The sequence below is a fragment of the Microchirus variegatus genome (assembly GCF_963457635.1).
Source record: "Microchirus variegatus genome assembly, chromosome: 9".
NCBI classification, from domain to species: domain Eukaryota; kingdom Metazoa; phylum Chordata; class Actinopteri; order Pleuronectiformes; family Soleidae; genus Microchirus; species Microchirus variegatus.
The window spans coordinates 12,956,843-12,971,523 of NC_139810.1; the positions used below are offsets into that span (position 1 = coordinate 12,956,843).

A 14,681-nucleotide genomic window follows, 5' to 3' on the forward strand; every position below is an offset into this window, starting at 1 on the left:
TTTTGTTTTATTTTCATGTCTGTGGCCACATTCCTGTGCTGCACACAGAGTGATGCTTTTAACTGACTGAAGCTGGACTGCTACACGAGTAAGATTAAGGATAATGAAATAACAACTGTTCTCTGAAACATTTGGAACAGTTGGAATATGGACCAAGAGTTGTCTTGTCCTCACCTGAGGAGTGGGGGGAAATCTTGATTCATTATGCACATATTACTGACTTATGCTCACTTATTAATATTGAGATATAGTGAATGGGATCGATGACTTTGCTTCAGCAGTGCAGCAGTGAACGGAACTAGAGGAGAGATGAACGCAAACACTGAACGACTCTAAATGACTGCTGAGTAAAGAAAGAACAATTATCCCAAAACACGTAGTTTTAAACTTCTCTGTGGACAGAAAGCAACATACACAGAAGGATTTATCCTCCACAGGAGGGTCGCAGGGGGAGCTGTGCCAATCTCAGCTGACATAGGGCGATAGGCAGGGTCACACCCTGGCAGGGTCACACCCTGGACAGTTTGCCAGGACCACAGACATGTACATAGGTAAATAACCATCCGCTCTCACAACACCTTTGGCCAATTTAGAGTGTCAAATTTACCTTAGCCCTATATTGCATGGTTTTGTACTGTGGGAGGAAGCTAGAGTACCTGGAGATAACCCACACACACAGGGAGAACATGCAAACTCCATGTAACCCTAACCCTAACCCTAACCCATTCAAAAAGGATAATACGTTTTATTTAATTATATGTATATATATATATTTATATATATATATATATATATATATATATATAAATATTACCATCATCGTCCAGCCCAAAATCACAATAAGTATAGAGTGTCCCACGTGCCTTTGTTCCTATTATGTGTAACAGTTATTCAAGGTGATCAGCGAGCACTGCCTGCCTGTCCTGTGTACAGATGTGAAATGACATCATCGTGATCAGAGAGAGAGAGGAGCTTAGCATAGAAGATTGGAATTTATATTGTACATTTGTTAATAATGAAGAAGAGGTGACCATTTAAAAATGCAGGCAGACTGGAGCTGATGACGTGATGTGACACTGGAGCAGGGAAACGGGGACAGTGAGTGCCACTGCTGGTGCAGGGGGGGTTATTTGTATACGTTGCCCTCCTTTCGTGACTAGACAGTGGGCAAACTCTGCAGTTTGAACTCAACCGACTAATACATAATCAGTGATTCACTGAATTAATATCCCAGTGTTAGGATATATACATACATATATATGTATATATATGTATATATATATATATACATATATATGCACATAAGTGTATTGTGCGTATATATATATTCACAAGAGGGAAAGAGGGAGCTCTTCTTCTTCTGCCTTTTTTCTGCATGCTTCTATGAAAAGTAGGGCAAGGAGGAGGAGAGGGTGGGCCAAATAAGTCCACCACACATAATCCTTGCAGGCTGTGCCACGCTCTGTGTGCCACGCTGGATTAAACCCACAGGAATAAATTCACTTTGTTTTCTGTTCGCAGCTCTTCCTGCCACGCTTGCTTTCAGCACCGGCTCTCGCGGTGAAACGCAGCGGCCTGCGTTATTCTGACTGTCTTTTCTTAATTTAGATATCAGACAGTGTTGTTACAACTGGAGCCAACACATGTGCACATTTGAATATCTTATTTTAACACAGTCGGCAGTCACACTGATACTGTACATCACTGGATTATTGCATCAACTAGCCAAAAAAAAAAAATGGTTAGTTGTCTTAAGATCCAGATGATATCTAGTGGTCTGCTGCAAGTTGTAATTTCATGATTTTTTTGTTTGTTTGGTAATATTATAATTCTGCCTGTCTTCTTGTGCTCTGTCAAGTAATGTCAGACGTGACTGAGGAGTGCAGGGACTGGTGCGGACAAGGAGTATTTATCCCATCATACTGCAGAACGACTGGGTTTTAGGAGCAGTTGAATCTACTTCTGAAATCTGACACTGAAGTATCTTATACATTTTAACACAGCAAATATTTCACTATAAGTCTGTGGGTTCACATACTCTGTGACTGGGGTTTACAATGCCCCACAATTAAGTTTTACGACGGAAGTCGGCAGATTTTATCTGAGCATTGTCTGCTCAGATGGATCATCGGTTGACCATAAAGTGGATGTTTAGGTTAGGCATTGGTCCTGGCATTTGTCCTTTGATGTGCTCCCCCTAAACACACTAAATACACAGAGAGAGAGAGAGTAGTGTGGAGCTGTAAAAGACCTTTTTTTTTATGTTTTAAGGTCACACACTAGCCTTTCGTAACATTGCGTCCCATAGTTTTACGATTGTTTCACGCCGGTTATGATGCACGAAAAAAACAAGATATTTAAGGTTTTCATTAAAATCGTGTGATACAAATGCAGCATCTGTGCTGAATCTGTGAGTGTCTCACACACATTCTTCTAAAGGATTTTTAGTGAGGCCACACACAATAATGCATTCCCAAGCCCCTTACCTTAACCAACACAGCTAAATGCCTAATCTAACCCTAAGATTAACGCAATTCTAACCCCAAAACTAAGTGTAATGTTGTGAGGACCAGCCAAAATGTCCTCATTTAACCAAGATGTCATTCCTTCCTTCCTTCCTTCCTTCCTTCCTTCCTTCCTTCCTTCTATCCTTTCTTCCTTCCTTCCTTCCTTCCTTCCTTCCTTCCTTCCTTCCTTCCTTCCTTCCTTCCTTCCTTCCTTCCTTCCTTCCTTCCTTCCTTCCTTCCTTCCTCACAAATATGTTCATAAGTACAAACACCCACACACAAACACTGAGCCTCTGTGTCTGGCTCAACATCGTCATTCGCATAACTGAGATTTTCATTGTGACATTTTTATCCACAACATCATGAGACTTAAACTGGAATTATAGCTATTATAATGAAGTAACATATATATACTGTATGTATAGCAAAATATGTTAAAAAATGTTTCTGCTTTTGCAACCATTGCATCAAACTCTGTACTGATCCGTGACCCCAAAATAGGTACATAAAAAACTGTGACTTGAGAGAACTGTTACGCCTTTAGTATTGAGCCATTTCTATTTGTTTTATAAATTAAGGCCGCGTTTTGAAGTACAGATTGATCTGTAAATAGTAATGTGAACACTTCCTGATACACTTCCATGTTTAAGATAGTGCTAATCATCTAAACTCGAAGTAACTAGACAGGTTATGAACACAGTACATTATTTTGTATTGAATTGTACAGTAGATCACTGCAGACGGTTCATGGATTAGCTGCTCTATCATGGCAACAGTCTGGTCATTGATATGACACTGCTGTGGCTCTCTTGTCATGGTGAACCATAGGCCGACCAGGAACTGGGTCACGAGTCGTTTTGAAGCTCGATGTTTTCTGTCAGTGCTCCCAGAGGCAGAGAGCACTGTGCCGCTCCTGACGCTGAATATTGATTGGCTTAGATAACCGAGTCCTACTGAGAAATGCCAGCAAAGGGCACCAAGGCCAGACTGGCTTCTTTCCAAGAACAGAATGTATCGCCTCTAAGGAACGAGGACAACTGTGGGGGTCAAATGGGTTAATATAAAACTTTATGGGTCAAAATCAAAATCTATTTTATGCGGAGGAGCACACGAGTTACTGAGCATACGAGAAGCTCCCTGGTTCGCATCCAGGTTCAACTGAGGATACTCTAAATTGACTGTAGGTGTGATGGTTGTTCGTCTTTGGAATTCACTTCCTGGAACCCTCACGTGGAGGATTAAGTGGTGGGCAATAACTGAGTGAGTGACCATATTTTTAATTTTTCGGCCAAACAGATTGGGTCACCGGTGCACCCGTCACTACCCTGCATACTTGCACGGTTCATTGTCATAATGTGAAGCAATGACTGGGTCGGGACCCACAAATGGTCGTAGGAGATTTTCTTGTGGTCCCTAAACATATTTTGCACCAAATTTGCCTAACCTTTAGTTAAGTTTGAATTTGTTTATCGAACAACTATTGGAAATGACTCAGTTACCAATTCAAAATGATCTCAGATGTTACAAATATGGCCATAAATGAGTAGATACATTATGCACATTATGCTCTTATCATGTTTTATATTGGTTTCCCATCTTAAAAACATTGCTTCATTGCTGGAGTTTCTAAGTTTAGAGATTTTACACCAGTGATTCCCAAACACTGGGTAAGGACCCACAGATAGGTCACAGGAGAATATGATGGTGTGCTGAAACAAATTAGCAGAATTTTCCCAACCTTTTAGTCAAGATTTATGTTTATATTTGAAATAACATTCATAAGTGAAGTCTAATTTCCTAAACATTGGAAATGATTAATTTGCCAACAATGCTTTACACTACATTTATGCACACATACAGTGCATCTACATGCTGCAACATTTTCTAGCACGTATCATTCACATGTTGCCTACACAGCGCACAAGAAGAATGTGGGTTTTAGCGGACATAGAGAGGAAATAGGGGATAAAAAAATAATAATTCAAATTAGGAGAAAACCTGCACTACAACTCATTTAACCCTAATGCAAGCACACTTTGCATTATCGCAATTGCGCTGCGGTTCTGAAAGCTGATAAAGTTGCACGTCAAAGCCAAAGTGCGGTTATTACGGTAATTTTACTTGCACTTTACTTCTGCAGAAAGCCAGCGAAATCAGCGTCTTTGTCACCAGAGAGGAGAGAGTTGGAAAAACACCTGTACATAAGTTTCCATTTGTTGTTCTGTTTTTGGACATTGAGACAAAAACTCAAACAAATGTAACTTCAAATAATGTGTTATGCTGCTCACATATCAAATTTAACACAAAATCTGGCGTTCGTGTTCAACTACAAGGTTTTCTTTATTTTAAATTGTTAATACAGAATTTTAACATTGTAAATAATTGCGAGATATTAAATGTTATTCTGGGAAAATGGGCAAAAGGCGCTTACTCACATTTTCTGGCCCTTTTATGGTTAAAATAAGCACCAACAAAAAGTCCAGAAGGCTTAAAGGGTTAATTTAGCATCACAATGGGTTTTCCTACATATTTGTTCAAGCTATCTTTATCCTTGTGTCTCTGAGTCACTGGTTGACTGTGAGCCATCGGTTCTGCTCTTCTCCAGAGGAAGAAGACACATTGTCTACATTTGAAGTAAGGGTTCGTAAATCTATACAAAATCCACTATAATCAGCAGTTTCTTTGCCGTTTGTCTTATGAACCTGAACCTTTCTTTAGATATGCTGCCAAATGTTGCTATTGGTCATGATGCACTGAGCACTCCTTTCGCCCCCTTTACACCTATTTATTAACTTGAAACAGGTCATACATTGTGTTTATGGAAAGCACTAAATGACCAGGCAACTACAATTTCATATTATATATTGCTGGATTCAGCAGGCACACCTTTCTAAATTGGCTTGCAGCTGGGTGGTTGCCAGTTCAAAACCCCAGAGCAGGTCAAGGACATATATAGGGAAACACTGAGCAAGGGGCACAACCCCCATTGCTCCTTGGGTGCAGATAAGTGCTGCGAAGAGTGTTCACGACTGTTGTGTAAAGGATGGGTTAAATGCAGAGGTCAAATTCACTGTCACTAATTGATGTGTGTGTGCAAATAAAACTCATTCTCCTTATTTTGTGGTAGAGTATTTCTTTAGAGCAACATATTCACAATCCGAGTAACCCCCTGGCTACTGTCACACATATTTTGGCAGGAATCAGAGCTTGTAAAATGAAATTACAAGTGTTGAAGTGTGTCAGCTCCCACTGGACCTGGCTTCATTTTGCACTTGATAAATTTGTGGGTTGTGGCAAAAAAAAAAAGAATTTCCATTAAAGCATAAAAGCATCCATTTCACATGGTAGACATTCAAGAATATGAAGATGTAGACAAATTCCCATTATAGCCAATAGTGTGATGGGATTCCAGCCCTGGCATGAAGACATTATGTGTCACTGGTTTACAACTCAATGCCTCAAGATAAAGGTGGGTTCCCAGTCTGGATCGCACTTGAGAAGCACTTGAGAAGCCAGTGTAATGAATTGTTTGAAGATAAACAAATTATTCTGCGACGCCATGTGCCGCGTCTAATCACACGTTTTCCTGCTGCTCTCACAGAGGAGCAACGCTGTTCCTGTGCAAACTTCTCTCAATCAAGTGTGAATGGCAATAACAACACAGCCTGCTACAAAGACATAGCAATTATGTGCAACACAACCTCAGCTGAAAGACACCGGAGAGTCATGATGCTCTACTGGTAACATCTGTGTGTGTTCTTGCATGTGTTCTCCTCTTTAGGAGCCTTTCTGGACCCAATGAGGCCCTTCTGAGGAACTGGTTATAACTTGTTGTAACTCATGTGCTTTAAATACTAAACCTAACCTCCTTGGATTTTATGCAGGCATCGTCTCAACATCTGTTGTAAGGTGGTGGGTCAACCTTTGGAGACCTGCTTCTAAACACACACACTGAGGTCGGTCAAAAAGATCTCCACAGACCCCTCTCGTGTTCAAGAGGACCAGCTCTTGCTTTCAAGTTGTGCTCAGTTGTAGTAGGAACAGATAAACATGCATTCCTCCTTACTCAATCTCAATCTCAATTAACCACAATGAATCCCCCAGGAGAAGAAGTTGAATATATTTAATGTGTAATTTATTGTGTTTTAATGTATTTTATGGACGTTTATGCCTGCATTGTCCTGTGTCAAGTGGTGCATTTTTTTTAATGTTTATTTATTTTGTACAATGAAGTACATTTAATTATTTGCTGTAACATGAGTAGAACACATATTGTAATATCAATTTATATGCAAAGCCTGTCAAATCTCATAACAGGCTTTTTCAAATTGTCAGAATACAGAATAGAGAAAAGCCTTTGTGCCTCTATCTTCTTGAGACAGATTAATGGAAAACTTATTATTTTGACAGCTTGAGAGGAATATGGCAGAAAGACCCAGGAATGTACATTGAATGAAAAAAAAACAGATTCCTGATTGTGGTCCTGCTTCTCTTTCTCTCACTTTATCCCTTTTCCATTTATTTAATTATCTGTTTATTTGAATACCTGACAGCCATTATTGTCTGTATAATCCCCCACTTCTGCAGGATCTCTTTGTCTTTTTGCCAGCAAACATTGTTGTGTTACTGTGTAATTATTTTGTAATGTACCAAGCTATGCAACAAAAATAAAAAATTCAAATTCCTACAAACATACACATATAATGTTAATTTCACTACAGAAGAGACTAAATGACCTCGCCAGCTGGGCGCAGGGAAAATCATCTTGGAATCGGTTATCATATATAGCACATATAGTGTGCCATATTGATTTGTTTCAGCAACTATCACACCACAGCTATCCCATAATGTTTCAGTTTTCAATTTCAAAAAACGTTATTTGTCCCCAGGGGCCAATTCAAGGAAACAGAATGTGTTCTTGTGTAAAAGGAGAATCAATGAAAATATGTCGTCCAAATATTGACAGCACTATTCACCGACAGCGGTCTCGACACCAGATCTCTGTTCCTCATGTGTATGACACTGCACGTCTGTTCATCGTTCCCATTAGATTATTTGCACGTTTGTTTCCACTCAGTGTAGCTTTTAAACCAGATGAGTTACAACAAGTTATCCATCATTTTATTGACAGTCGATGAATTCAGGCGCACACGTCAGTTGTCAGTTGGAAAGAATGTGTGAGTTGTGTGGGTTGAATCAATACCTGGCTGTTCAGCAGGAGCTGTACTCGCTGACCTGCAGTTTCACAGCATTTGGTGCATTTGTAATTGTAAAACAATAGAATTAATTATTCACCTTGAGCTAATGTTTTTGTAAATGAGTATATCACATCTGTGTATGTCTCAGCTCGGGTTCTACTTATCGTTTTGGCTGTTTGACATGTGTTTTACCATGTTATCCAGCTTCAAAATAACAGTCATGAAAGCTAGTGAAAGTAACGCAGGGTTCACTGCCTGATGCATTCACAGACCCTGGTAAATTGCATCACTTCTGCAGTATTATTGAGTTTAGAGGAGCAGCTTCAAGATGCATTCAATAAATCTCATCGCTGGAGTAGAAATAATTTTTTCAACACATCTGTGCTGAATACTTTCAATATTATAATAGTCACAATACCTGATCGACTGGTTTTAACCACGTGAATAGTCGATTAATAAATAATCAAATTAACAAATAATCATGCCCATCCATTCTTTCCATCAAGTATAATTGTTGTTATTAATTATCTCACACTATGGCAGCCAGGCACACTTTATTGTAATCCCTCTGTCAAATTACAACACACTCATTCACCAATTACTTGATCAGCAGAAGAGAATTGGTTACACAGTTGTAATTAGAGTCATTGCAGTTTGATTTAAATGATATATTATTATTTTTTTACATTTATCTTGTATTCTTATCTTTGTTTTTAGATTATTCAGTATTTTATTCAGTAGCTTTTATTTAGATTAAATTTAATTTAATTTGTTTTTAAAATAGAGTAGCAGAAAATATTATTATTATTATTATCATCATCATTAATATTATTATTATTATTATTATTAGTCAAAAGAAAAGAAAAACATTTTGAAATGGATTTCCTTTTCCCCAGTCTGACATGGTAACTCATTTTCTGTTAGCAGTGAACCCAAAGGAGAAAGTCGTTTACACCTAAAACTTTTTGATGATTTATTGCAGTTCTTATAGTCATGGCAATATTTACCTATATGTGGTGCAGCCTTAATTATAAGAGAATAATTAGAGCCAGAGCCTGTTGACATGTTTGTCGCCTCAGTCTTTTACACTGAAATAATCCATCACCTATGCTACAACGGGAAAACAGTCTTTTTTCTTTCTTTTTTTTTACTAATTACTGATGGAGCTACACACACACACACTGCAACAGGAGTTAAACGCCGGCTTACCTTCGACAGCCCACACTGACGGCAGGAACCAGAGGAAATAATAAAACATATCCATAATTATCCCACTGTTTAAAGCCAGTGCGTTCATGGCGCAGCTTTCCAGCTGTGGGCCATTCATTCATTCATTCATTCATTCATTCAGAGATACAGAGCATCCTTTCCACCACCATCATCATCATCATCATCGTCATTATTATCCTCAGCAGCAGCAGCAGCAGCAGCAGCAGCGAGAGATAAAGACTGAGGAGCTGCTGCTGCTCAGGCCAGTCTGGGCGAAACCAAAGTGAAGTGGGGGGGGGGGGGGGGGGGGGGGGGGGGAGGAGACACGGGAGGGTGAGAGAAAAGTGGCGCGCACCAAACTCCTGCTCCCTGCTGCACTCACTGATACTGTACGTACTGAAGGTTTGTTGTGGAAAAGAGTTGAAAAACTGTGCTTTTCAAATATTTTTGAAGTAATTCACCTTTCCATTAAATTGAATAACATTCTACTTATTTTAAAGCTGTAGTGCGTAACTTAGAAATGACTGCTGAGACCACAGTTCACACAGTGAGGTATTTGACATCGCGACTGAAGGCGGAAGCATCGCTGGTCAAAGTGAGACGCACAACAAGCTTCAGGTTGTGGTTAGGAATGAACCCCAGCTCCCTGGAACAGGAGCGAGGAAGTCAGATGTTGGAAACTGATGAAACGTTGTGTTTGAGATTTAAATTAATCTACATTTTCTATTTCGAACAGTGCAGGTTCAAGGTTGAACACTGGCTGTTATTTCATCAGAACGTCTCAGGACCAGTGAACAAGCAATCGAGAATCCTTGGATTTATTGAGCCTGATGTACACACAGTGCATCCCAGGGGCTCGCTTTAAGATGCAATTCTGCACCACAGGGCGTTTGCCGGTTGCACATCCTATCGACTGAAGTCCTGCTGTGGCTGGATGTGTCTGCATTTTGGGTCCTCACATCCTGGGCTCAGGAGGCAAACACCATGTCTACATAATGTGTATATATGGACTTAATCTCCTGGAGTAACTCCCATGATGCACTAGGCAGTTTTTTTTTTTGTTTGTTTTATCTTTCCGGCTCACTCTCTGACACACAGACAAAAGCACTTTGGAGAATATACTGGGAAGAGGAAACTGGGAACGTCCAGTTACATTGTGTTATGTCGCGTTGTGTTGTATTGTGTTGCGTTGTGTTGTATTGTGTTGCGTTGTGTTACATTGTGCTGCGTTGTGTTACATTGTGCTATGTTGTTGTTACATGTGTTGCGTTGTGTTGTGTTACTTTGTGTTGTGCTACGTCTGTTATGTTGCGTTACATTGTGTTGTGTTACGTTGTGATGCGTTACATTGTGTTGTGTTATGTCGTGTTGAGTTACATTGCGTTGTGTTGCGTTAGGTTATATTGTGTTGTGTCACGTGGTGTTGTGCAACGTTGTGTTGTGCAACGTCGTGTTGTGTTATGTTGCGTTACCTTGTGTTGCATTATGTTACGTTGTTTTCTGCCAAATTGTGTTAAGTTGTGTTACTGTATTTTGTGTTATGTTGCGTGACATTGAGTTGTGTTATGCTGTGTGTTAAGTTGTGCTGTGCCATCTTGTTATGTTGCGTTGTGTTATGTTGTGTTACGTTGGTTTGTGTGATAAAGATCTTCATAGATTTTTACAGAAAATTAAAAAAACAAAGTCAATCATCATCAAAATATTCTAGAAAAGTGAACAACTCTAAAAGACAGAATATACTGTGGATCTGAAGAAATGATATATAATGTAATATTTATAATTCAATTTTCTATATACGCCGTTGTATGTATTTACTATGCATGTAGGCATGCACGTGTACGAACACACATACTCACAAGTGTGTGTACATACAGTTCATACTGTATGCATTTATGTATGTAATGTACATACAAACACAAAGAGAGAGAGAGAGAGAGAGGGGCAGTGAGTACGTTGGGGTAAGATAGCAACATAGCGAGGGAGAGAAAGGGGTTAAGGGAGAGCTGAGCAAAAAGGAGAGAGGAAATGATAGAGAGGGAGGGGGGTATGAGAGAGATAGAGCAAATAACAATGTGAGAGAGAAACTGAAAGAGTGAAATGAAGGGTGAGGCTGAGGGAGAGCAAGGGAAGGATTGAGAGAGAGAACGTGAGAGCAAGAGGAAGATCAAGAGAGAGAGAGAGAGGGAGAGAGCTCAGTGAGGAAATAGAGCAGAAGAATATGAGCCTGACAAAAAGGAATCCAGCATGGCTTTAGATGAGTGAGGGCTGAAAAAAACAACAGATTAAAGGAACCCAGAGCTTGTTCCCATGGAAACCTTTGCCCAGGGAGATGACGAGGAGAATGCAGCAGATTGTAGGTCAGACGAACCATCAGCGATCCAATCACATCTAATCTGTCTTGACTCGTGGGTCATATTGAGCTGCAAAGCTGCTGCGGTGCCTTCCTGTGGCTTCAGAGCAGAGCAGTGGAGTCACTGGAGCATCTCCATGGTCCAGGTGCTAAGATCCACTGAATGGTCATTATGTAACACAAATGTGTGTAAACCTCCTCCCAAGGCCACACAGTGTCAATCCAGATCCATATGAGCCACAAAAATCGACTCAATCTCCATCTCTAGATCATTTCTTCATAATCCGTCCTTTACTTTTTTTTTTTTGACTTGCTGCTCATTAAGTTTCAGATAAACAAACAGACAACGTTTGCAAACAGAACACGCTGGTGTAAAATGAGAGAAAGTTGCTCATAGAAGGAGGAAAACTATGATCACATGAGCAGAATCAGTGTGTTTTATAAACGTACAACAGATTTGGACACGTATTGGCAGAATTGTTACTGACCACATTAATGATGGCTCTGTTCAGTTCATGCAAGTCAGGACAGTGGGACTGAGGAGCAGCATGCACCCCAACACTGAGAACGCTAAATGGAACTCAGCCATCATTAATGACTGGTTAAAATTGCCATTTTTCTTCTGTGGCCTGTCAGAATGGATGCTAAACTGTATCATAATTCAAATACTGAAATGAATTACTTGGATTACACAGTGTTTAACGAGTCAAATTTATTGCTTTTTTCCCCTGAATTGAGTTTATGGAACTGATTGATTTAAATTTTGTTGATCTTAAAACATTATGATCATTAAACTAGCATAAGAAACTCACTTCACACAAAATTATTTGATTTACAATTGTTCATAGAATTTAATTAAGTCTGCATATGAACAAATTGGAAAAACAGTTTTTGATCAGGGAGGGAGGAATGTTGAGGGTCAAAAGAACAGTGGGATCTGTCAAAATTGCCTTGATTAGATAGATAGATAGATAGATAGATAGATAGATAGATAGATAGATAGATAGATAGATAGATAGATAGATAGATAGATAGATAGATAGATAGATAGATAGATAGATAGATAGATAGATAGATAGATAGATAGATAGATAGATAGATAGATAGATAGATAGATGTTGTGTCATGATTGTAAATAAGTAAATAAAAGCACACCATGTAGTAGTAAGTCAGGTTGGCTGTACATTTATTTGTATATAGTATAGTCTACAGCTCCCTCTACTGGTTAAAGTGGTCACTACATTCAAATACATTTAAAATTCAGAGGTCATCAGCGTTAGCTGTGACGCCAGTGGAGTTTGCTCATAGTCAGGAGTCCTGTTGTGACATTACTCTGGGACTTTGGTCACGGAGTCGGGAGATTATTTACTAATAAGCTGTTGAAAGTAAAGCTTTTGGAAAATGATTCTCCAACATAATTCATCCTTATTATACTCACTGTTATACCCAACTGCATCAAAGAGGTTTTTTTTGTTTGTTTTGTTTTTTTAAAGCAATAAGGCCACTGTACATATTAAAATATATTAAACCGTTATTCATCTGAATGATATTTAAACCCTGTCCTATTTGCTGTGATACAGCGATGCAGAGTTTTCAGCAGAGGATGAGTGATGCTGAGAATTAACCCCAGAGGATGTGAGATGATTTGATTGCAGAGGACGGGAGCTTAGCAGGTTTCCATTCCTACAGTCCCTTACATTTGGCTCTGTGGCTGACTCTCCCCCCGCAGATTATAAAGTCACAGCCAAGTCAAATGACTTGACCCTGTAGCAGCTGGGTTTGACAGGGATATACTGTATGCTGCAATCAGAATACATCATGTAGAGAGGAACCATGGAACGCAAAGCTGCCTTAGGTTTATTGGTATCGCGAAAAGTGCTGTCAAATCCTAGAGGAGGGGGACCTGAGTAAATAGAGCAGTGTTTGACCACAGTGAATGGTCAAACTTTGTGATTTTATATTAGAATACAGAGATTAAATTCAGACATCTGACGCAAAAACCTGTTACTTATGTCAAGTATGCTGTTCACATAGCTGTGCTTCCAAAGTCCTGTGGGTGTAAATACTGTAGAGATCAATGATCGAGGAAACATAGCAAAAAAACATAATTATTTCATTGTAATTTGTTAAAAAAAAGAAAATAATAATAATAGTAATAATAATTTAAAAAAAAATCTCCACTGTGTTGTTAATCTCACGGTTCTTTAATATTTTTAACAGGTTGACTCAGAGGATTAAGGATGAGGTCCGTGTGCTTTTACTTCATTTATTTTCTAATATTTCAACATTTTCTCACTTTCACACATATTTTTTTTAATTTAATTGTGAGTGTGAATTCTCTGCCATCTCCTTCCTCTTGAACGTGATTGGATATTAGCACAGCCAGCAGCACAGACATTTTCACCTTATGAGCAGTAGGTGGAGCCAGAGCAGATCTTTTATATCAAAGACTATCTCTCTCTTACATAGTATCTCAGTGCACAGTGTAAATTCTGACACATTTTGGTTATTTTTCCTCATTTTTCAACTGCATCTTTAAGAGCTAATTTTCAAATTGGCATTTTCTCCATAAGCTTTTTATGAAAGCAGTTCCTATATGTACATAATTGTTTGTATAAATGTGATCATGTAATTAGATTGGCCTAAAATGTGTTTATGTATGGCTCTGTGCTGCTTGAACTGCTTATATTTTTGGATGCCGTTCAGGGGAATGGGCAGTTTTCCAGGCAGGTTTTTTATTTTTTTTAGATCTGGATATCAGCAAGCACACACCTTGGCCCCGTTTCCAGAGATATATATATATCCTTTTAAATTCATGGAAAAAGGTGACAGAGAGTGATTTAGACAGACATGAACACATCTCTTAAATCAGTTTTTACTTACCTTTTACCATGTTGTCGTGAATATTCAAAAGCCCCTCCATTACATCAGAAGGAAAACAGAGGGTTAGAGGTCAACAGAGAGAATGCAGCTGAAGCTGCAGCTGTTACCATGTGTCTGACTCTGCTGACTCGTGTTTCCAATGTTAAGCCTTTTGGGGTGAAAGCACAGATAAGTTCATCAAGTTTTATTTTATTTTATCCCCTTGGAAATTTTTAGCTGCGTCAGTGATTTTCTCCCCAACACCAGGCCTGAAGTTTGTGCTTGAGCAGCAAGTAAAAACTGAACATATGTGACATTACTCTCTCTTTTTCTCTTTCTTTATGTCCTGATAGCAAAATTCCTTTTTGTTCCCCTTCTTGGGCAACATCCTGACCCAGAAAGTGTCAGACACAGGACTTTGAGAGCTGACTGTCAGAGAGCACTCTGGAGAAGCTCAACATGGAGGACACTGGATTCAATTTAAGTCAAGACATTCAGAGAGAGATGGCAGTGGGTGTGTACAGCGAAAGCCAGCTGGTTACGCTCCAAGACCTC

At 39.2% G+C, this 14,681-nt stretch overlaps 1 protein-coding gene across 1 annotated transcript in view; it reads right to left on the reverse strand.

Moving 5' to 3' along the window:
* Positions 1-9,002, reverse strand: part of LOC310931891 (ephrin type-B receptor 2-like) — a gene marked incomplete at both ends in the record, with an annotated part of 29,283 nt that extends 20,281 nt beyond the window's left edge. The window contains one exon of the mRNA XM_083895132.1: positions 8,915-9,002. Within this exon, the coding sequence (XP_083751258.1) occupies positions 8,915-9,002 (88 nt within the window). The remainder of the gene's footprint in view (positions 1-8,914) is intronic.
* Positions 9,003-14,681: the final 5,679 nt, after the last annotated feature.